Source organism: Ochotona princeps, chromosome 9 (genome assembly GCF_030435755.1).
Source record: "Ochotona princeps isolate mOchPri1 chromosome 9, mOchPri1.hap1, whole genome shotgun sequence".
Taxonomy (NCBI): domain Eukaryota; kingdom Metazoa; phylum Chordata; class Mammalia; order Lagomorpha; family Ochotonidae; genus Ochotona; species Ochotona princeps.
The window spans coordinates 23148073-23173525 of record NC_080840.1 but is presented as its reverse complement, the minus strand read 5'-3'; the positions used below and the strand labels follow the sequence as shown (position 1 = coordinate 23173525).

At 34.0% G+C, this 25453-nt stretch overlaps 1 protein-coding gene across 1 annotated transcript in view; it reads right to left on the bottom strand.

Annotated features, from left to right (window-relative positions):
* Positions 1-25453, bottom strand: part of CSMD3 (CUB and Sushi multiple domains 3) — an 878998-nt gene that overhangs the window by 112207 nt on the left and 741338 nt on the right. Inside the window, exons 33-38 of the mRNA XM_058668892.1 lie at positions 19938-20051; positions 19345-19440; positions 17658-17861; positions 9651-9775; positions 3679-3775; positions 965-1069 (exon numbers count right to left, since the gene is read on the bottom strand). Coding sequence (XP_058524875.1) covers positions 965-1069; positions 3679-3775; positions 9651-9775; positions 17658-17861; positions 19345-19440; positions 19938-20051 — 741 coding nt within the window. The remainder of the gene's footprint in view (positions 1-964; positions 1070-3678; positions 3776-9650; positions 9776-17657; positions 17862-19344; positions 19441-19937; positions 20052-25453) is intronic.

Below are 25453 nucleotides of genomic sequence, written 5' to 3'. Positions count from 1 at the left end.
AGTATTTCTGGCATTAACAGGAGATGTACCCCCTAACTATGCCCCCTCTTAGTAGGAAGTAACCAGAGACTGTCAGCATCCCCATTGCCAGCTTTTCTCTCCTCCAGAGCTCTTGAATACATAAAACTAAAACTTCTGTTGTTGCTGCTGTTGTTGTTTCGGTCTATATGTGCTAAAATGCCAGATTTGTTAGAACCTTGGGCCTGAATCTTCCAGGCCTGATGAAATAGAGTCCAAATAGTTAACCTAAAGGCTCGTGGAAAGTTTACTGTTCTGGAAAATCCCACCTAACATATCCCGAGCTAGTGAGACAATGTGCTCTAAACTTCTCCAAGAAACCTTTCTGCATATTCCTCACCCGCTTTTCAGGGTTCCTATGGTATTCTGCAGCTCCCTTCCTTAAGAAGGGTCCAGCCTGCTGCTCAGGTGGGTAGCCTGAATTCAAACACCCTTCCCTCTGTTCACTGCCATCCCCACTTATCACCACCACTCTGTCCTCCCTAATAAAGTCTTCTGTTCATATAAAAATAGAAGATTATATAAAATACTCAATCTTACAGAAACAGAAGAAGATGGTATTACCAGAAGTCACAAAAAGCAGAAATTGGAAGTTATTGACCAAGTTATAAAGTTTTGGTTAGACAAGATACATTGTAGAGATCTGTTGTATAACTATAGTATAACATTCAATACTGCATTGTACACTTAGATTTTTGTTAATAGAGCATATCTCATGATAATTATTCTTACCATAGTATGAAGCATTTATAAATTATTCTAAATTTGATTTTATACTTGTAATATTCTAATATGGAACAGTTTCAAATTCCAAGGAAAAAAGCTAACGTTTCCCTTGTTCTTAAGGCTCTTAAGATTGCTGTAGATTTTCATTTACCAATGTGATTTTCAGAAATGAAAGTAGACCTAACCATTAAGTTTAATGAATAGTATATAACAGTTTTACCTGTGTACTCAAGATGAAATCCTGCAGCGGACACACTGATGTCAGATTGAAAGTTCAAGTATAAATTATTAGATGTACTATTCAAAAGATGAGGTATTGTTGTTCCTGGAATGATAATTGAAACACAGGTAAAGGATAGCAAAATAATACCATAGTAAAGTTAAATAATGTAACTTAATCACCCAGAAGGTTGCCACTAACATCATGCTTTAGTCAAACTGCCTTTCAGGAATTTTTTTAAAGTTTTATTTGCTTATTTATTTTAAAGGCAGAGTTATAGAGAGAAAGGGAGAGAAAGAGAGAGATTACATGCCCTGATTCATTCTTCCAATGGCCACAACAGCTGGAGTTGGGTCCACCCGAAGTGTGGAGCCCAGGGCTTCTAGCTTGGGTGTAGGGGTCCAAGTACTTGGGCTATGCTCCATTGCTTTCCCAGTCACATTAGCATGGAGGTGGATCAGAAATGGAGCAGCCAGGTCTCAAACCAGCGCCAATATGGAATACAGGCACTGTAGGTGGTGGGTTTACCCACTATACCACAATGCCACCCTGAGAGAAACGCTTTCATAAAAAAAATGTTTAAACACACACACACACACACACACACACACACACACATTCCTGAGGAGGTCAAAACTCTGGCTTTGCCAGTAAAGCTTCTGTCTTCACTTCTTTAGTATCAACATCCCAAAGACACTTGTTCAAGACCAGATTGCCCCACTTCCCTTCCAGATCCTTGCTTACGGTCTGAGAAAAGCAGTGGAAGATAACCTAAATATCTGGGCCTCTGTACCCATGTGAGAGACTCCAGATAAAGTTCTTAAACTCCTTGCTTTGGCACAGCATAGCCCTGGCCATGAAGGCAAGTTATAGAGTAATTCAATGGATGGAAGATGTTTCTTTGGCTTCCCCTCTCTCTCTGTAATTCCTTCAAATAGAGAAATAAATCTTAGAAAAAAAAAATTCTGTCTCACAATTCTGTTTCATTTTCCCTTTATGACCATCTCCAAGAATACTGATCTATGAGATTTCTTCAATAGGAGCGAAAAAAAAAAAAAAAAAGCTCATGGAAGTCAAAGCTGTTAATTTAGTCTTAACTTAAAATTACTATTTTTTTAAAATTTCATGTAATTTTCAATATTCCATGAATAAGAAAATAAACAAGCTTACTGTAAATTTTTCATGTGAATCTATTGTATGATAACATGTTTGGGGATTTGGAAAAATTCTTTGTATACATAAATTAATATTATATTTATTTGTTTACATTTATTTTTTGTATACACATTTCTACTCTGTCAACTACTGCAATGCTGCTTATGATCTGGTAACAAACCTGATAATTAGCATGCATACTCCTTACTTTGAATAAATGTCAATGTTCTCCTAAACTCCTGAAGTAAAGCAAATTTAAATTATCTAGTTACTGCATATTAAATATGAAATATTTGCATGAGATAATTACTCTGATTATTTCATATTTAGCATATAGTTCAAGTTCCTTAAATTACAAAGATTCAAGTGCCAAGCTTGAAAATTATTCATTTCTATTATAATGTTCAATAAGCAACTGAGTCAACAGTGTTAGACATTGCTTTTTATGTACATATTTCTTTACAGTTGCTTCGTACAACTTTTGCACTCTTTTGTTGCCTTTCCCGAAAAAAAATAAATATGCATATATCATTACAGAACACACTTGTTTTGTTTGCTTTGTTTTCTGACTGTTTTCACACTTGTTTTGTTTGCTTTATTCATACTGTCCCACTGCAATCTCTGGAGACCAGGATATTCTAAAATATTCTAAAATATTCTCTCAATTAGCTGCAAGTCTCTCAGGGAACTCTGTCATTAACAGCCCTGTTTTTGAAGTCATTAAGCTTAGTCCCAATGTCTTCCTAATATTATCTATACAATCACTGAGCTTTTATCACTCAGACTGTCAGAAAGATCAAGTGAGGAAATGTATGATAAAATTCACAGAAAGATGGCACTTAGTAAAGGACAGTTCTCATTCATCACTTCTGTCATCATTATATTATTATACAAAGAATCATTCAGATTATTGTATTGGGTACCTTCAATACATTAACAAACCTAATAGAAGATATTAAAAATCTGTCAATATTTTCAATTCTCTTCTGGTATTTTTATATGTGAGCTTTTGTATTCATATGCACATAATGTAATTATATATTTTTATTTTATAGAAATAATTATATATTGTCTTTGTTTTCACATAAAATACTTGTAATACTTGCCATGTTGTCATGCAGCCTATAATTATTTCAATGAATACATATCATTCATTAAATTGTGGTATAACCAAGCAACCACAATTATCAAGCACAATATAATTTTTAAATATTACTATTTTATTCTGTTTTTCTTGGGGGGAAGAAAAGAGCACACATATAATTCCTGAACCATAACTCAATTGAAAAGATTATTGTGGACATAAAGGCATCACTAAATAACTATACAGACATGAACATAGTAACAATATAGAACAAGCAAGTAGCTTTTAGATAGCAATTATGACACTACCTTTAAACTTTAAAACTTTTAAATGCCTACAGGGATAATTTAATTCATTGTGTATGGTTTATAAAAAGCAAATTGAAAACATCAAGTGGTTACAGGGAGTTCTTTGGAAATATTTTTATATCCTTAATTATACCCACATTTTTATTAAGGCTGGTTTTCTTAGTTACCTGAATAACTTCCAAGTCTTGGAGCATTGTTGTCTCCTCCATCATAAAAGTCCAGAGAATCCCAATTATGTTCTGTAGCAAAGCTAATAACTTGCACCTGTGAAATAATAATTACTGGTAAGGAGTTACATTGGAAAGGTAAATATAAAAAAACACCAATTTCCCAAGAAAGAGAGAGTTCAAAGCCTGGCCCACGACAGGAGAATTTCAACAGAACAGATTCTTGCCATTATGGCACAGAGCTACATCGGCTAATTTTTCTAACAGTCTTCTTAGTGGGCACCTAGCAGGGCTCATTATGGATATAACATGGAAAATATCCATCACTATCACAGTGCATTCTCTTCATTAGCTTAAGTAACGACTCGGTACTGTGAACTGCCAAAATATGTAATTCATTAGTACTACGTTTTTGAAGTTTTAGATTATTGTCCGTTGCTTTCACTATCAAGAAACAGTAACATTTGTGTCCTACAGCATAGATGGATACAAAATGGAAAATGTAAATGTTTAATCTGGGATGATTCCTGAACACATTTTTCCTTTTATTATGTAACCTTAACCCATTTGTTTTTCTCTACCTTATACTTCAAATTTTTAACATTGTCCCACATGAACACTTTTAATATTTTGGCTTCTAGGTTTTTAATTGGTAAGTATCAATTACCTAAATTTCATGATTAAATGACTGATTGTCCTTAAAGTTGAGAAGGGAACTGCTGGGGAGTTAGCTCTCATATCTGTCAGAATTAATCTAATGAAAGAGGCATTTTTACTTTGTTACACATCACTTAGCACAGTTTGAGCTTTTGCAAGAGCCCACAGGACCCCTACAGCTGTGGATATTATTTTTTCATTCTTTATTTCCTAATTATTTTATACCTTTAAAGTAGGAAAAGGGAAAATTTCATTTAGGATAAATCTATCATAGCTCACTGAAGCCATTTGTAAATGTTGGCACTAAAAAGAATTATAAAACTTCATTCACTAAAAATGACTTATTTGGAAAACAGTCCATCATCACTCTTAAACTACACGTGTACCTCTTTTCCAGGGGTGAGTACCACATGGCACCAGACACCTTGTCTGTGTGATTGGCGTTGTATCTAATGGCAATATTCCAGAACAGGAAGAAAGCCAGAATTAAAGTTTTGGAATTATGACCAACACCTTTAACAATGGCCAATTCTCTCTCCACCCCTCTAATTTTCTTTCATTTGCATTAAGCTAAAGAAAATAAATGTAAGAAATATATACAAGTGTTGAGATTTGGTCTGAGATCTTAAAATAATGAGAGACTTCCAAATTAAAAAAAATATTGATCACACAAAACTGTAGAGTAGGGAAGGCAAGAGTTATACTTTGAGAACCATCAGTAATCCAACTAAACAAATGGAGGGTATTTATATAGGAAATGTGTACACCAATTTTGGAAAAGCAGAGAATGAAAAGCAATAGAGCTTAGTGGACAAATTCAGAGTATTTGGGCTTGCTTGTTTCTGGCTCCCTCTGCTGTTGACATATAATTCTAAGAGTGCTGTTACTCTCTTTATGCCTCAGTTTGCACATGTATGACATCACAAATAAATGTATCTAATTCATTTTTAATATGTATATATGAGTCAAACTATTATACAATATGTATTAAGGGCTGAATTTTATCTGAAAGAGGTTGAGAAACTATAAAGCCTGAACAATAGGATAATTATTGTACATGATATATCATACCATCAGTATTCCCCATAAGGCTTTTGAAGTAGAAGGATAAACATAATCAGAACTGTGCTTTACATACATTGCTGACTTGTGTGAAGAAAATAAAAGTGAAAAGACAATCTGTGTGCCTATTGAAATAACATTTCCATATCTATTAAAGTGAGAAGTGATAAGAGATTCAACCAGGTAAGAAGCCAAAACAGCAGAAGGGAAGATCCAGATAATCAAGTGTGTATCTACAAGGAAACAAAAATGCTATCTCTGGGAATAACTGTTGCCTGGATGGGAGTAAGAAAATCTGTTTTATTCTGAATATAATACACACACACACACACGGTTGAATAATGGCTCCCCAAAATATGAGATTCTATTCACTCAAGCCTGCAAATACTGTATGTAAAAATTATCCCCTGGATTTAGCAGGCTCAAGGATGCTGAGATAGAAAAATGCAGGAAGAAATTCAACACAGACAGATGCAAGGAAGGCAATGTGAATAGGAAAGAAGAAATTAGACTATTGTGACCAGAAGCCAAGGAATGTTTTTAGCTATTAGCATAGAAATACACATGGAAGAGGCTCTCCCAAGCCTGAGAGAGTAGAAGAGAGCTGCTTCCAGAGTCTTCATATCAACACAGTAAAAATCTGATTTGTGCTTCTGGTCTCTAGACCATGAGAAAATGATTTTCATTTATTTGCTGCTATAAATTTCACAGTAATTTTTCACATCACTCACACAAATCTAATACAATCTGCCAACTGTGGGAAATTACTGGTTCTGTACAAAATGCAGGTAATTCCTGGCAATACTGGTACACTTACAGAGCGTGCTCATATTGCAAATGTTATCTCTTAAGAGAATGAAATAAATGACTGAGGACCCACTGTGACATAAAGCCCAAAGTGAGCCAATTAAAGATTTTAAAACCAGTAGTTACTAGCATAGCTGTTCAAGGAACTTTGCATTAGAAGAAGCTATCCATCAAGGCAATAGGAATAAGTTATGAAGTAATTAAGCTCCAAACATTCACGCCAGATATCTATCCTACAGATGCTGTAAATCTACTTACCCTGCTTGGAAGATTATATTACCTCATGAAGGTTATTCTACAACACAATTACGTATCAAACATATTTTGCTCCATGGTTTATCACTTAAGGTTGTTCTTTGCTTGATACTTTTAACTGTTACTGTTAAATATACCTTCTTTAGAATTTATCTAACATTCTCTACTAAGAGAATCAAGCAAATTAATGAGTCATCAAAATATTTCATGTAATATTAACATAATAATTTGGTCTAGGCGTCACAGTTATTTCCAAAGAATGTATGATCGTTATGTATCATTCTAATTTTTTCAGAATTATAAATGAACTTTCTTCTCCTCTTTCCACCAATTTCCGTCCCATTTTTATTTCAGTTTAAATTAGGAAGAACTCAAATACAAGTCATTAAGAGGATTGTGTGTATAAACTCTTGTAGTTTATTAATATGTTCACAATTCACATCTATATAGTGGTTAATTTGAAATACATGTTTAACAATATTTTAAAGCTCTTGGATTTTGAAATCTAATATATTTCATATGCTGTAAGTTTGCTGAATGTTTGGCTAAGCCTAAACTATGTTTTGTATTATGTTAAACAGCAATAATATTCTTCCAAGGCAAAATATTTTTCTACTATTACGAATACTTATTAGCTTTGAGTAGTGTTTGCATAGAACAAATTGAATACAGGGTAGTTTTTTTATGAAGACATAACATTAATTCCTCTCTGCAACACACAAAAACAATCAAAACATTACCATTTGCTGAAGCATTAAGGGACTCATTCTGAAAACACTGAGTATATATCTCATCAGACACTGTGCTAGCTTCCAGAATATACTTTGTTATTGTCTTCAGGATCTCATAGATAATTATAAGTGATAAAATGTGCTGGATACTATTGGAGAATTTGTAGGGAGCTATAAGACTACATAGTAAGGCAACTTTGTATCCCGAGTTCATAAGTTTACATTTGAGCTGAGACAGAATTGGTGATTAAGGTTATTCAATAAATGGGGATCCTAGAGAATGTTACATATAGAAGAATCAATATGAAGAAAGATCCAGAAGCAAAACAATGCCAGGTTATCACTAGGTAATGAGGCCGTGAGAATAGGGCAGACAAGAAATGAGCACAGAACACCCATATCTGTGATAAGCTGATTTAAACAGTTAAGAATATTGGGAATTGGAACTGAGGTATGGGCATCGTACAAGGACAGGAAAGTGACAGTGTTTGGCTTGATTTTTTAGCAGTTTATTCTGTTTGCTCCATGGATAATAGAAAAGAGGCGAACAAGAATGTGGGGTGGACACACATACTAAAAGAACAAAAAGTTCACGTAGGAATCATGTAAGCATGAGCTATAGAAGTAGAAAATAAAATAATACCAAATCCAAGAAAATAATAGTGTTATAGGAGGGGCAAAACAAGTTGGCTGTCTGAGAGATACAGAGGGCAAGATATGACTCTCTGGAGAACTAGCCAGATAGGCAGTGCGACGGACATGATCACAGATGCTCACTGTGAGATCAGCTCCACTCTAGCACTGGAGCTGAATCCACGATGCACTTGCTCAAAGCCAGAGGAGGATAGCTGCAGAAAAATTCTAGAGTCTTAATTACCTTCACATGAGCAAAAATAAATAACCCGATATCAATGAATAAATTTTCAAATAATCTTTATATACTCTGTGCGGCCTGTACATGGACAATAACATCCTTGTTAGGTCTGCTATATAGTATGATAAGATTATTTTTTTCTATTTTTTAATTTGCACATAAAATACAGTACAGCTGAGCAAAATGTAAGCATATCTCTATAGCCTCCTGATTTCTATAATAATCCCTCATCTATTTATTGGCCCATTTACAGTTGATGCCTGTCAGTAACTTTTTGTATTTTCTAAAAAATTACAGATATCTCACAAAGTTTTCTTTTCTTAAGGTAAAATATAGGCTTTTATCTAATTCCAGTTTTAAAGCGTTGTCTCTTGGCTGCCTTTAACATAATTGCTATATTCTAATTACCTCTAGAAAAACCTTAAGAATCAATGAGGAAAGTAAATGGATTATTTTTAAGATGAGTAGTGAATGCAATACTTTTTGAGGCACAGTGACTTTTTATTGAATGTATCTTGACTTAGTAGTAAAATGCCATCAATTCATCCAGAAACAACTTCTGTATAAAACACATGAACTGATACAACTGTTCTCCCTCAATTGCTCACAATTAAATGAAATGGTTCACACTCTACTGATTGTAGAATAGGATCTCTACGCTAAGAGAGCTGATTTGGTTAAATTAACTGAAATATGTTCTCCCCAGGAGGCTTAGCTTCTTGCCTACTGCAGTTACTTGACATTGATTTGTCTGAGCTGAATAATTGCGCCAATTTTCCTGTTTCCAGTATATAGTTTAGTAATAAATACAGCTTTGTTTTCAAAAAGTTCTTGTAGCAAGTCAGGTGAAAAGTTTGTTGGTAAATTCCTTTGGTTTGCGTGGGAGACCCGGAAGAGGTTCCAGGTTCCTGGCTTCGGATCGGCACGCACTGGCCGTTGCGGCTCACTTGGGGAGTGAATCATCGGACGGAAGATCTTCCTCTCTGTCTCTCCTCCTGTCTGTATATCTGACTGTAATAATAAAGTGAATAAATCTTTAAAAAAAAAATTCCTTTGGTTTTTATTTTTCTTCCCTCCATTCCACCTCCCTCCTCTCCCTGCCTGCACTTCTCTCCAGATTCCTTTAGTTTGTAAGAATCAGTGAAAAGGTGCATAAAAAAGGGACATTCTGATTTGGTTGCTGTTAATTTCTATGGAAGACTGCTATAACTGGAAACTTTACAGTCCCCTTAAGCCCACCTAAAAGGAAGCCTAACAATTAAACCCAGATGCTGAGGATGGTAGAGCAAAGAGAGAGAGAAATGAACTGGGCAAAAATGACACAGATGAAGCTCTGAAATAATTAAAGCTAAAACACATCATCTCAAGACTTCATGCTAAGTGATCCAACATATTTTTCATTTTGCGATTCTATTTTGATTTTCTTTTCTGTTACTTATAGGTTAAAAAAAATAATTCCCTCCCATTAAATCATGTCATTTGGTCAAAACTTCTTACTAAACTTTTAGAAATAATGCTCACTCTCTTGTTTATGAAAAGATTAACCTAAACATACAATGCAAAGAAGAAATTTTAAATATTCATACTTGAATGCCAGCTCCCTCTGGCACTGTGATCTTCCACACACAGTTCAGATTGTTATCGTAAGGCTCAGGGTATCCAGGAGACAAAATAGTTCCTTTGCGCTTAGTTAGAATTCCACCACAGGGCACTACAAGTGAAACAGTCAAAGAGAAGGAATTAATTTTGATGCAAAGGATTAAAACAAGAAAAAGGTCAATAGTAGCATTTTAGACATGTTACCACTAGTAAACATCAACACATCTTACTTGTAAAACTCAAAAGACAAAGAAAATTATGCCTTTAAAAAAATAATATAAAAATATTTAGAAATAACCAGGCAACATTATTAGATGACCTTGCAAAGGAGTATCTAAAATCATATGATAATTTATGTAAAAATAGTCTATATTTTGATATTACTTGTGGAACTTTGCAAAGTCCATTACAAGTGGAATTAGAAGTTTATCTTGGTGAAACAATTTGAAATCCACTCACAGTTTTTTGTAAACATCCTTCAAATTATCAAAAAGTACATCAATGAAATTAGTTTAAAATAGCTTACATATAGGTGTATAGATACAGAGTAAGTCCAGTCCATATGCCTACTAATCACTAGAATTTTATATATTAATTTCAATATAATATAAAAAATAGCACTAGATGTTTCTTTCAATTCCTGCTTTATTTTGCTTTCAATTTTTATTTTGAATTTTGAATTTTATGGTACAATTCCATAGCATCTGGGATTCCCCCCCCCAAATTCCCACCCCTTGACTGATTTTCCTCATATAGTTACAACAATTTTTCATAACACATAGTACTACTCAAAATAAGAGAACGTACTTATTAATGTGTTTGTTTTCCATGAAAATGTGAGCTCTATAAGGAAGAAGGTTTTTGGAGAGACACAAAGAAAGATCTTCCTTCCATCTGTTAGTTTATTCCTCAAATGACCACAACAGCTGGAGTAGAGCTGATCCAAAGCCAGAAGCCTGGAGCATACCATATGGGTACTGGGTCCCAAGGCTTCGGGCCATTGTCTGCTGATTTTCCAGGCCATAACCAGGGGGTAGATGGGTAGTGGAACAGCTGAGACATGAACTGGCACTCATACGGGATCCCGATGCTGAAAGGGGGAGGATTGGCTAACTGAGCTATTGCACCAGGCCCAAGGACAGAGATTTTTCTATTTTCATTCAACACTATTACCAGTGAAGTGTCTTGTACTTACTGCTTATTTGATAATACTGGTTAAGTAAGTGTTAAAGGGCTAGTGTATTTCTGGGTTTAAAACTAGGCTCTTTATTGTCGCTGTCTTATTGCTGCTTTTCACTGCTTTCCTAAATAAGTCATATTAATCGGCTAATATTTTAATAATTTTGTTTTCCATTTTTAAAGTTTTATTTATTTTCATTTGAAAGGCAGGTTTTCAGAAAGGAGAGAGAGACACACACAGAGAGAGACAGAGAGAGAGAGAGAGAGACAGAGTTCTTCCATTTTCTGGTTTACTTCCCAAATGGCCACAAATGGCAGCACTTGAGTTGATCCAAAGCCAGGAGCCAGGACCTTCCTGTGGGTCTCTCAAGTGTGTGTGGGCCTAAGATTCGAGCCATCATCTGCTTCTTTCCAATCAATGATAAGGGAACTGGATTTGGAATACAGCAGCTGGGTTCAAATTGGCACCCATGCAAGATGCTGGCAGTGTAGGCACAGGATTAGCCCGTTGAGCTACTTTTACAAAAAAAAGTTTTATTTTATTTACTTGAAAATCAGTCACTGATACGGGGGATGTGGAGAGAGAGAAAGAGTAGGAAATAGATATCTTCCATCACTAGTTCACTATCTAGGCCAAGTCAAAGCCAGAACACTGGAATTCCATCTGTTCTTTCCTGAGGATGATCGGAACCCGAGTATTTGGGTCATCTTTTTCTGCTTTCACAAGTGTATTAGCAGGGAGCTAGACTGAAAATGGAGCAGCCAGAACTGCTAATGAACTAGGTGGAAACTTAATCTACCGTACAACACTGGACACAATCACTTTTATTTTTTCACCAACAAAATATACTATAAAGATATTGCCAGACACACATCACCATATACTAAATGTTTCACAAGCTTCTTTTCATATGTTTAGTTAATGATTTGACTCTCAGTTTTAAAAGTTAAATCATAAGTTTCCCTCTGATCGGTATCATAAAATATAATAATAATTAAAGTAATAGGCTTTGGATCCAGGCAGCTTGGGTTCAATTGGCAATTCTGCTTTTGTTTCTAAAAGAGAAAGGTTTGATTATCTCTAAAAGAGATACAATCTTATCTATGCAGAGTTAATACCAATATTAAATTAGGCAAGTACTAAATAACACTTTATATAAATGATAATAATTACTGCTTATTATAATATTTAATAACTCGTTCATGGATGAATGGATAGATGAATGAATGACTCAATAAAGGAGAACTGAGATCCTGTTTACAGTTCTTCATGAATTTCCTTCCCTAAGAAAGGATGAAATAGATAGGTGTTGCCATGGAGACCCTTCAAGTAAAAGTAATTCTTTCTGGGTCTCTAAAGGAGTTTAAAAAAACTAACTCGATAAGGGTGATGGGATAAGCAGTTAATTAAAGATTTTTTTTTTCTCCTAAGGAAAGTAGGTGGTGGCTTCAGGGCGTATTCAAGAGAGATATCCCACAAACAAAAGTACTCAGGCCTGAAGCCAGGTATTGTTAAAGCTATTAGCAGCTGCAAGGGATAATTTGATTCAGACACTCAAAGGCAGGAGAGCAGACAGGATTTTAAGAAATGTAGAATATAAGGTCAGTTAGAAGATAAAACCTCAATCTGTAGCATAAATTTTATTTTTTTTTATAATTTTCCAAAGGAAATTATCCTAATATTGTTTTACACAAGATTCTTAAATGTTATTTACAGGCTGCTTGCTTAAATGTGAAGATCTTAAAATTTAGCATTTAGTCACTTTTACCATAAACACAAATCATGTATAATATTTAATGGGGTTGTTAACAGTTATGAAACAGTATGTCAGTATGTACAAAATTACTGAATATTTTGTTCTGCTTTACCTTGGCAGAAATAAGGATGAAGTGTTCATAGTAGTAATACAATTATGAAACTTAAACACTATAATTGAGATTCTAAAAAATTAGAAATGTAGAAAACTCTATTCCTTCATATCAATTAGATGCTTATTGGGTTTAAGTTGATAACTAAACATGCATTGAACTGTGTGAACTGAAAAAAATAATCATTATGTATAAAAATAGATTGTTAAAAATGATATCTGCAATGTTAAATGAAAATAATTATTCACTTTCATTCAGAATAGAATGAAATCTATTTACATCTAATATGTAAATCTATTGGTTGTATTTTACCTAATATAGTCCCCTAATACATTCTCCACATTTCAAAGCAATTTGAAGCTTCAGAATTGTTAAGATCTAAGCAAGCAAACTGGACAAAAGCTTCACTATATGGTAGAATGAAAGAGAATCGAGTACAAAACATTGTTTACCAGGAAATGTAGGTAAACAATGTTTTGTACTAGTTTCTCTTTCATTTGTGCACAAAACAATATACTGGGTGGGGAAAGACAGAAGATATTTTTAAGATTAACTATATATAATATGCTGGATTTTTTTTTTTAACTTTAAAGGAATAGCTGTGTAACTGATCTATAGATCAGGAATGGGAAAAGAGTAACACTAAATTAATTTAGAAAGGTGCCCAAGGGTGAAAATCAGGGAGAGACTTGAATGATGTCACAAGACACAAAGGTATGTATGGCTACACATTCCATTCACAGTAAATGAAAATTTCAAAGAGCTTGAGGCATATTATATTTTATATGGACAGCAGATATTGAAATTTAACATAAAGAGTGATTTGATATTAACCTAAAATCATTCAGTAATTGATGCTCAGAACTGAATTTGTAAGATATTACTCTTTTTATTTTTTAATATCTTAAGACTTCTTTTAAGAATAAGTGAAGCCAAATTATTAATACCCAAATGAAAAAAAGTTTATGTACAATTTAAGGTTGGAATAAACAGTAAAACTTAAACTGAGTTGTATTCTCCTTTAATTCATCACCAATGCTTTTCTTGACTCACATACACACACTGCTATAGTGTCAACATTCTGGATTTACACTTTTATACCCAAGAATATTTTAAATTGTGTGATTATTAAAAAAATATTTTTAGGCCTGGCATGACAGCCTATTGGCTAAATCCTTCCCTTGTATGCCCAGAATCCCATATAGGCACCAGTTCATATCCCATTTGCTCCACTTCCTATCCAGCTCCCTGCTTGCGGCCAGGAAAAGTAGTAGAGGATAGCCCAAAGCCTTGTGACCCTACACCCACTTGGGAGACCTGTAGGAAGCTCTTCGCTCCTGGCTTCAGATCAGCTCATCTCCAGCTGTTGTAGCCACTTGGGAAGTGAAACAGCAGATGGAAGCTCTTTGTCTGATTTTCCTTTTCTCTGTTTATCTGATTTTTCCTAGAAAAATAAATCTCAAAAAAAAAAAAAAGTTTTAAAGGTAACATGTCCTTTCCCTGTGATACTGAGGGAAATCCAATTCGTTAGACAAAATTTTCTATCTCCAGCTCTGCATTACCACACTGTCTCAGTTCTCTTTAGGTCAAAATATTACTGGTATAGATATTTTCTTCTTACAGTCTTGCATATTAAATGGTACGGATTATCTCCCCAGTGTCTTTCATAAGCCCACTATTTCCATTCTTGAGCGGATTCCCCCAAGACTCAATCACCTTTCAATGGCCTTAATGTATAATATCAACATGTGAATTTGAAGGGAACAGAAACGTTCAGGCCATAGTACCAACCAATGTTGAATTAAAGGCCATCTTTTCATGGTTGCAGTAACAAACAGCACAAAGTTATCCATAGCCAGTTCTCTCATGACACACAGAAATTATGTCAATAACTACAAAGAAAAGCGATGCAGAGGTAATGACTGATTTCTGATATTCATGGGGAAATATTTAAAAACTTATTGTAAGCATGAAAAGATTTATTTCTGCCCTGTGTCTGCTTTATACTACCATGAAATCAAAGGTGCTTTAACTCAGAAGGAAGAATGCTATCTGTTTTGCCTTTATGAAATTGTTATTACAAAAAGGAAATATTTGTTTATTTGCTAATCCTGGTTACATGCTAGGCAGAGACAATAAAGTCACAGGCCAACATATTTGCAGTCAAAAGTTATTGGTAGTTGCCTACATGTTTTAATAAAGTCAGAAATTCTGCATGATACATAGCGTGTAGAAATGGCATCAGAGATAGAGGAAGAAATAGATTATAAGTCAGAACATAAGGAGAAGCAGTACTCTTTTAATTTAGAGTTGGAAAGGCAAGATTTTTTTTGACTTCTTCCTTTGTTTTACTTCTTAGTGTGATATTTCACTTTTAAAATATTTATTTTTTCTCTCAGATTGATTTTATTCATCTGCAACACTACTGCACTGCTGAAACAACAAATCTATAAAATATGCTAGGTATATTTTGTATCTCTTGAGGGTACTGAAAATATCAACATTTTAGAAAAACCAGGTACCATCTTTCCTTTTCATTTGTGACAGTGCTAGTTTACAGCATTATCCCTGCACAACTACAAATAACATGGAGTGCAGACTCCAGAACATCCACAAGCAACTTCTATCTTCAGGCAGGGCTCCAATTCACTTTCTTCCTTCCCTCACCTTACCTATTCCCTTTGCTGGTTTGGATAGGAAGAAAGCTGCTGTTTGCACTGCACATGTATGTTCCCCACCCACACTCATTCCACAGGGGCCCCCAGCACACTCTTCACTCACACTGGCATCTGTGTACCTATTACAGTAACAGTCACCTGTTGTTCAGGTTACAGTCAAGTTCACTATGGTAGCAATATAAGATACGCTGGGATTTCATGCCCAACCCTCTCTGCTTTCATGATAGGCCTATTTCCCTCTCCTTATGTGGGACACTAACAACGGGAAGCTGGGCTTGCCCACTCTCATACCTTATATCCCCCTACCAGTCCCAAGATTCTTGTTCCGTGTTTAATACATTTACAAACTATCTTTGGATAATGGTAACTTTTCGTTGTTTTTCAACGTTTTATTCTTAGTCATTCCTCACTGCTGCTGTCAATGTCGAATATCCATCTTCACTGTACTCTTCTGTTCTGCCAAAATTTTTCCTTCCCACAGACAAAGGGCCTGGAGTGCAGCAAGCTGAATTATGGATTCACAGTCCCAGAGGTTTGTCATTAAACTTTCTATGTCATTATTAAGTTTAAATTTATAATTGCTGTTATAATTATTTACAAATAGTCCAGATCTATCATGTGCCTGGCAGGAAAGCATTACTAGAACCATCACCACAGTCACTTCGGGTCTGTACCAACAGGAAGCTCGGCCAGGAGCTGCAGCCAGATCTGTAACACATGTGCTTCAATGTACGCATCAGGCATTTTAAAGGTCAGGGTAAATGCATGCTCCTATAGCATTAACAGTGGTAAGTGCATTTAATCTAAATTATTCGTTTTATCTGAAGAAATCAATTTTCAAAAGTTAAAAACTGGGACTGGCAAGATGTCACTGAGTTAAGCCATCACCTGATATTGGCATCTGGAACCTGAGCAACGATTTCAGTCCTGACAGCTCTTTTTTGATGCGGCTCCCTGCTAATTCACTAGGAAAAGCAGCCAATGAAGGTTTCAATGTTTAGATACCTTCCATCTTACAAACTCCACATGGAGTTCCTGGCTCCTGGCTTCACCCTGGCTCAGACCTAGCATTTCTGATCACTTAGGGAGTAAACCAGAGGATTGAAGATCTTTCTCACTTTTCTACTCCTCCTTCTTTATCACTCTGCCTTTCAATAATAATAAAAAAATACATTTTCATCAAATGAAAAATGGAAACTTCTAAAAACATAAAATTATTTGCGAACTATAACAGATTGTGTTGTGTTACATTGTATGTCTGCAAAGTAAGGGGCTTCAAAAAAATTCATGAGAAATGAAACTGAAAAATGATTCAAACTCTCCATGAACTTTCCAAAGCATCTTTGTAGTTATTCATGTCTTCTCTACAGGTTGGGAAATTAAAATTAATAAAATGAAAACAAAACTTTGGTTATCTTTATTTTTAAAAAGCTGATTTTTCAAGCCACATACCAACAAATTTTTAACAAGACAGAATTCAGATAATTTGAACTAGTTCATAACCTCAGAATATATTTTGCCATTTTCTTCAAATTACTATCCTGTAATCTAAACAGTAGTAATTTGTAGAGATGCTCATAAGACACAGAAGAAAACAATCTCAAAATCTCTATGCTTTCTGTGGCTATTGGACCATAATAAGAATCAAAAATTAACCTAATAACCCTTAAATATATATAATTCTAAGCAATAATAGCTTCATACATTTATAAAGTATATATTTTATTCACTGAGATAGATTACACAGAATATTTGAAAAAAAGTTTGATGAGTAGTTAATGCAATGCTTTGTACTGATTCACAGAATTACAATGTATACTTGTGAAATGCTTTATGAAAACTGTTTATTGAATTTTCTTACACAAAGATTTACTTTCTAATTTTTTTAGTGCTAGACTAAATCGTATCCGGAAAACTTGGTGTCTGTATTTCTTATAAAATGTGTCTACTTCTTTGCATAAAGTAATTGAAATCCTTGTATAATACTTCAGAAATGAAAAACTGCTTTGAAAGACTGCAAGGGCTAATAATTCCATTTTAGTGTCAGATTTTGTTACTGGAAATTCACAGCTGCACTGTCATCTATATGAAGCAATAAATAAGGATCTATCCAGTTAATCATCTTTTCTTTGTATCAGCAAGACAATTGTAGGAAATACTATCGTACCTTCACAATTATTACATCTGAAATATTAAAATTAAATTTGTAAAATAGTGGATTTTTGTTTAAAATATGTAAAAGCAGAGAAAGTACCTGTATATACTCACCGATACAGGTAGGTAAGGAATCATTCCACTGGGCTAAAGAATTGGGCACTGTCTCACACCTAATTGCTCTGGATCCATGGAGAATATATCCTGGATTACATTCAAAAAGAACCAATGAACCAACTGCAAATTCATTGCCAATTCTTCTTCCAAATCTTGGTTCCGGCACAGAACTGCATTGTGTTGAACTTGTCCTTGGAACAGCTGTGTACAAATAATTGCTCATTTTAATTTTTTATTCGGTAGACTGGTACAGATTTTAAAATTAACTATTTAACCTGATTACAAAGAAATCCTTACTTTTCAATAGATTTAAATTTAAAAACTGTACACATTAGTAAAGGTCTTAACTTTCGTTGAAAATAAAGTATAATTTAAAATGAAATTTAATGTATCTCACTACTGTATTAAACATCACAATACTGTTTTCCTCTTATTTCATCAAATGCTTATATGTAGCTTTAGTTCAATATCACAACTTATAGGCTGAAAACAAATGTTTTAAAATATTTTTAAACTTGGAATATCAATTTAAAATGTATGTCATATTACATGAAATAATTTAAATCATTTAATCACTATCTAATTCTTAATGATCTACATTTATAAAAACACAATCATAACACTATTAATTTTACATGATGTTCATAAGCTTATTTTTAAAAACATGATTTTTATTAAGACAATAGCTGCATTAAGGCTAAGCACAATAAAGTCAGACAGATTAACAACAATAAGTGCATTAATAATCATACATAACAAATTTGAAATTATTTTAGGTTTTGCAGAAGTCCTTCAATTGTGCCTTTTTGTTTTGTTTTGTTTTGTTTTGTTAGAAAGAATGACAACAGGATGTTTTTTCTTTTTAAAACACATACAAATGTAATTAAAGAGTTGGTAACAGCCCCCAAAATGATGAGGAATCCCTAATAGATTAATTATTACGTGACATCAGTGAGTATAAATCCATTCATTACAGTGCCTTTTTAAATTCATAACATCACAAATTGTCTACAGGAGTAATTGTCATTAAAAATAAAATAGTATTACAGCATATCTAACTGATAATGGGGTGAGTTTTATAATATCAAATATTTTATAATATCTATGGAATAAAGTATTCTTGAGAGAAATGATTATGTGATCACACATAACAAAAAAACTTTCAAAAATGACTCTTAATTTTGAAGATTGTAAAAGCTAACAGCAAACTGTAAATGGACTTATTGCACAAAACCTCTTCATAACTGAGACCAAAGTTCCTATTCTGAAAGATTGGGAAACCATAATGTTAGAATTGAGCAATGATACCATTGGCATGTCTAAGCATATCAAGATCAAAGATACATTTTAATTTAAAGTGTTCTACTCTGGGGAAAACTGAAAAAAAAATAAACAATAAAGCATTCTCAGAAACACACAGATGTCTTGAAATTAAAGTGTTGGAAGGCAAGAAAAACAGACATTTAAACTGAGATTAGTGAAGCAACAGATCTTATTTGACTTTGGTCGAAGTAACAATGTTCTAATGATGGGGAGTAGAAAAGAAAACTGTTAAAAAAAAAACAAAGAAAAATTTTTATTCTCTCCAATGAGGCTATGAAGATCTCATTGTTTAATAACTCTGAACATAACATGGAAATTTGTATCAATCCTTAGTGTGGTTCTAGACTACAGGGTCACTTACCTTGATAAACAAAGTGAAATCCCTTAGCTGTTATTGGTCCAACTGATGTAAATCGAATTGTGATCTGATTACCTGAACTCAGTGGAAGTGATTCTCCTACTCAACAAAACAAACACTAAGATATCACAAATAATTTTCATTCAGTAACCCTAACAGATTATATTATTTTACACTGTCATTTGAAAATGTCAGTCTATGCTCTATCAAATTACTTTAAATATCCTATAGCTAACGACATATTTTCTTTGGGTTCAGCTTCAATTGCAATCTTTTTACCAGAAGCCTTTAATTACATTCTAATACATATTGCCTCATTCTTCAAAGAACTCAAAAGTATTTTACATGACATTAAACATCACAGACTAAGTGATTAAATGTTATATTTACTTTATTACAATCCCAAAAAATAGCTGACTGTATTTTTGTCAAACTGTTGAGTTACTGTTAATTTTGTTTGTATTCTTAAAAAAGATTCTATTTCCAGCTTACTTTCATTCTAATATGGATGACATAATCTCAACTATCACTGCAACACTAATCAAATTCAGTCTTTAATCAATAACTGATGCATTGGCAGTTCCAGTAAAGGATACCTGAATGGGATCCTGAGAGGGAAGATAACAGAGAAGACTGCTGAGTTGGCCCATCATACACCTCAACAACATCGTGGAGTGATGTCTGGAAAAATACAAACTGGCCAAACACCACTGATCAACAGGAACCAGGAGAAGCCAACCAATCACCAACCATCCAAAAACAAAAACAAAAAAATAGAAAGAGGAGGAGAGAGAGAACAAAGTATTACAATATAATAGTCATCCTTTCTTCTACTTTAAAAAAAAAAAGGAGAATTGCCAATTGCTTGGTATTCCTGACACATGTATTTCAGGTCATAAAGGCAATGACTATGACCTAGAAACAACAAAATTTTAATGAAACAATGAAAAATCAATGTGTATGACAATTTAGATCAGAAATCATAAGGTTGGTGATTAATACTTTATAGTAATGACTTTGGGTTTTTCCTGATGACAATATGACTTTTTTCACTTTGTGACTCTTTTCCTAAATTTTTCAACTCTTTTGGATGAGATAAACAAAGTTTTAATTCAGGGGATTTTGCTTAAGATACTTCTAAAAATGCTTTTCTAATATGATTAATAATTTGACTAGAAACATATCAATAAGATACTTTTCATGCATAATGCTTAAATTATGTTCTAATTTTACAGTGATTCTTAACATTTGTTGTTAATCTTTGTCAAAATATAGAAATATTATTTATGATTTCTAGGCAATTGAGCTATTCTAAACCTTTTAAAAATTATTAGCGTCCTACAAGTATAATCTTGTAGCACTTATTAAGAGAAATCTGCATTTCTTTCATTTCATTTTGTATTGATATTTTCACTATATTGTGTAGTTACTTACAGAATCTATGTAAACCATAGCTTCAAAGAATCTATTCTAGGGTAAAAGTCAGCTTTTGTTTTTAAACAAACGCAGTATATTTTTAAAATATCCTTACTTCATTTTGAATAGAATAATTGCAGGAATTAAGAGTATAAACATTTTAAAAACATTAATCATGTAATAATTAAGTCATTTTTACAAACTAAAGGTCACATCAGATTACTGAAGTTATATATTTCTGTATAAGTATATTTTAAAAGTTCTTATAGATATGTTTACATCTCAAATCAAGATAATGGAAATTTCCTGGTGGTTCCTATAAAAACATGTTAATTTACTTGAAATATGCTGAGTTTTCTGAAGACAAATATATGCATAATATTGTAAGCAAAGATAATTTATACATTTGGCCTGGAAAATAAGCTGGTGATCTCAGTCCAGTTCTTTATGGGCTAAAAAAAATGAACTAGGAAATAAAATATTGTTGCTTCCAATAATTTCTGAACTTTGAAGTGGAAAAATATGGACATATTCCTCCTTAAAATAGCTCCTAGATTACATAAAAGGAATCTATATTTCATCTAACTTATAACACAGTGAAATATTTTAATGGTTTACTGGTTGTATGGAAAATGTTCAGGCTTAATATTCCAAATTTTGTCTATCAAATTTTAAATTATTTCAAAAATATTCCAAAAGACAGAGAAAGATTGTGTCTTCTATGCTTGTATTTGTTTAGATTGGTATGTGGATGACTTTACATGTATCTTAACAGTCTATAATAATACAGGTATTTCCATTATTTTACCAAATAAAAAATCATATTAGTTTAATTGAAGGAATTTTGCTTTGTAGTACACAACAAGGCTCTTAACAGGTTAATTAATTATCTCTCTAGTCCTTTTGGGAAGTCATTGAGAAAAGCTAAATTCAGCATCCTTTAACTGTTTCTGGCTAAATATGTCAATTATTCCACTAAAATATATACACAAACAAGCTATTGCACTTGTAAGCACTGAAAACAATGCAAAGATTTATTCTCCTTTCCTAATAAGGAACAATTATGAGCTTGAGACAAAGGAAAATAATATAAAACCTTGCAGTTCTTGTTCTTGTGTTTAGGCCTCAGTTGCTGCCTCTCTGCCATGGAAGACAGATTCTGTATCATCTTTAAAGTCAATGTGTGGTCTACTTTGTCAATGACTCACTCACTACACTGGTTTTGTATCATGTCATAAAGAGAAAATAGCATAGTGAGTTTTTATAGTGTCATTAGTAATTTGTAGTTGTGATTTGTCGCAGTGACTCTAAAGTAAAGGTGGGGAGAGTTGTGAAGGAAGAAGGCTGGGAGAGAAGAGTGTTGACTATTGTCCAATGAGCAGTGAAGAAGACATTTGTCAGCTGAAATCAAATTGGTTAGTGGTTTCCTATCAAAATTTTAAACTAAATGTTTTGTAGCATAAAGAATCAAGAATGCTCCTTTAATTTTATCTTGTTTTTTTAATCTTGTTTTTATCTTGTTTTTTACAATTAGACTATGAGCCATTAACTTGTTTCATAATCCTAAATCAAATGCATGATTCTGAATCATAAATCTTAAAAAAAATAAATGACAGCCCTCAAATTTGTTTCCCCTTTCTATTTGTGAGCTTTTAAATTAACTTGGTTTTCTTTTGTGCAGGCTGTAGTATGCTTTATCCTTCTAAAATATTTCGAGTTGCCAAAAGGATCCTTTGCCAATTCTAAGATGATACTGAACAACTTTTGTAAGAGACTTTAGAGCAGACTTAAAGACTAGCTTTTGGTATACGAGTCCTTGTGAGCACAACTGAGTCACTTTGGTTCATGCAGGGCATGGTGTAACATAATGGATTATTTTCTATTGAATAGATCTGCCATGCACCTGCTTCCAAATTCATTTTAGCATTTAATTATTCCCTCTCATTCTTGGTATCTCTACTTTAAATTTTCATTCTTTATCATTTGCTTTGTATCTCTGTGTGTATACACATATATATGTACATACACAAATATGCATATAAACATATGCATATGCATATAGTTTGCATATAGTTCGAGTGGTTCCAAAAAGCCCATGTGTGAGGTGCTTGATCCCCAAAGCTTTATATTGATGATTAATGAATAAATGCTAATGTTATAAAGTATGCATTGAAATTCAATTTTTGCTCTGATAGTGAGTTCCAATTTAAGTGATTGGGCCGGGCTGGGTTTTAAAAGTAGGGTATTCATAATTGGGTCACCTTGGAGAGAGAGACCACATAGACAGGGAGATGAGCAAGCTCCCTGCCTCTCAACTCCCTGGTTTGTGACACAATCCTTCTTGTCCTTGCATTATCCATCTACTACCATCATCAAACACCATACAAATTGGGCCACTTTATCTTGAAAGATGAACAAAAAATTATGAGTGAAAAATAAACTTTACTCATAAGGTGCTTCTTCTGTCAGGTATTTGTTACAGTGATGAATATTAAATAAATATCTATCTTTTAAAATCCATATTTATTTTTATTTGAAAGTCGTGATTACAGAGAGAGAGAGAGAGAGAAAGAGAGAGAGAGAGAGAGGCAGAGATCTTTCATTAACTAGTTCATTCCCCAAATGGACGCCACACCAAGAGCTGGACTGTAGCAAAGCTAGGAGCCAGGAGTTTCTTTGGGTCTCACATGTGGGTTCAGCTGGCCAAGGACGTGAGTCACCCATCCTCCAGTGCTTTCCCAGGTTACTGAGCTGGGTCAGACATGGAGCAACTGAGACATGAACCAGTAGCCACATGGGATGTTGGCACCACAGACATAGGATTGACCAGCCTCTAAATATTTATACATTTGTCTAGTTATAAATATCTAATATGTCCCAACCTATTCACAGATCAATACAATTTGCCTATTAATCATCTGCATTTGGTTATTTGGATTATCTTTTAAACTACTATAACATCTTCTTGGCTAGCAGGTAATTTAACTAAGTGCTAAATGAATTTTTTTAAAATTTAATTGCTTTATACCTGCATTATAGTCATGAATATGATTTCTTTTCCTCTTTTTAAAATCACTTTTTAACAATGATATAGGCACTTATACCTCAATCTAATGACCGGATCACGCTAATATTTCTCAAGATTACAATCATCACTATAAATCTAAGCTGATTATGCTTTTTCACATGATAAGCACGCTATCTCATAGTTCTTAGTTTCCAGAGAAGCAGAATTTCCTGAATCTCATCGCAAAGATTCTTTTCTCTCCAGGCATGGCATGCACACAAATGTCAAAGGCACTTTTTTGGTCAGGTATTGCAGTAGGTTTTCAACATCAACCTGTTAAGGGATATTTTTTTCGTTAAGGATAATAAGTGTTAAAAATACCTTTAACTATGAGACAAAAAGTAGTTTCTATAACATTGTAAATATTACAGCAAGCTAAAAAGGAGCAAAGTTGAAACTGAATCAGGGCAAAAATAAACATGAAATATACCAATGAGCCTATGGAAATAATCTGTTTCCTATATATTGTATTCTAAATAGGCTTATTAATTCATGAAATATCATCCTTTTTATCCACCGGGAACAGAATAAATGCCGTGGTTAAGAAGTGACCAATACGGGCCCAGCGGCGGCGTGGCCTAGCGGCTAAAGTCCTCGCCTTGAAAGCCCCGGGATCCCATGTGGGCGCCGGTTCTAATCCCGACAGCTCCACTTCCTATCCAGCTCCCTGCTTGTGGCCTGGGAAAGCAGTCGAGGACGGCCCAATGCATTGGGGCACTGCACCCGCGTGGGAGACCCAGAAGAGGTTCCTGGTTCCCGGCTTCGGATCGGGGCGCACTGGCCATTGAGGCTCACTTGGGGAGTGAAACATCAGACGGAGGATCTTCCTCTCTGTCTCTCCTTCTCTGAGTATATCTGGCTGTAATAAAATGAATAAATCTTAAAAAAAAAAAGAAGTGACCAATACAGACAGGATCCTCTTAGACATCATTAAAAATACTTGCAACTATTATTTGTATGAAAAGATTACATAATATTTTGCAGTGGTAACTATACCTACCTGTGCTTATGATATGGTCTCCTACTCTCCAACAATTGAATGAACAACATTATTTTTTCCATTATAAAAGAAATTTTCAGAAGTCACATTTAATTTTTGTGTCATTGAAATAATTAGCTAGTGCTTCATCATATAGTCTCACTGATGTAGCAATTAGTTAACTCTAAATGAGCATAATACAACAAACATGGACATGATTATTGTTATTCAGTGATTAAGAACAGAGTCATCAAATTAAAAATGAAAATTGAATTTATGCAAATATGGAAAGGCTTCAGTTTTGTTCAGTTTATTCATTCTCTCAGAGAGAATGCTTCTGAGTATTCAAATAACACGTCCATGCAAGAAGTTAAAAACTCATAATCAGAACATACATGTTTAGGGGAACAATTACTATGGAAGGTGATGAGTAGTTAAAAGTAAAAGTTTTGGGCCTGTTGGCTAAATCTTTGCCCACCATGCACCAGGATCCCATACAGGTACCAGTATATGTCCTGGTTGCTCCACTCAGCTCCCTGACTGTGGCCTGGGAAAAGTGGTGGGGGATGACAAAAGCCCTGGATCTCTACACCCACATGGGAGACCTGGAGGAGGCTACTGGCTCCTGTCTTCAGATCACCTCACTTCTG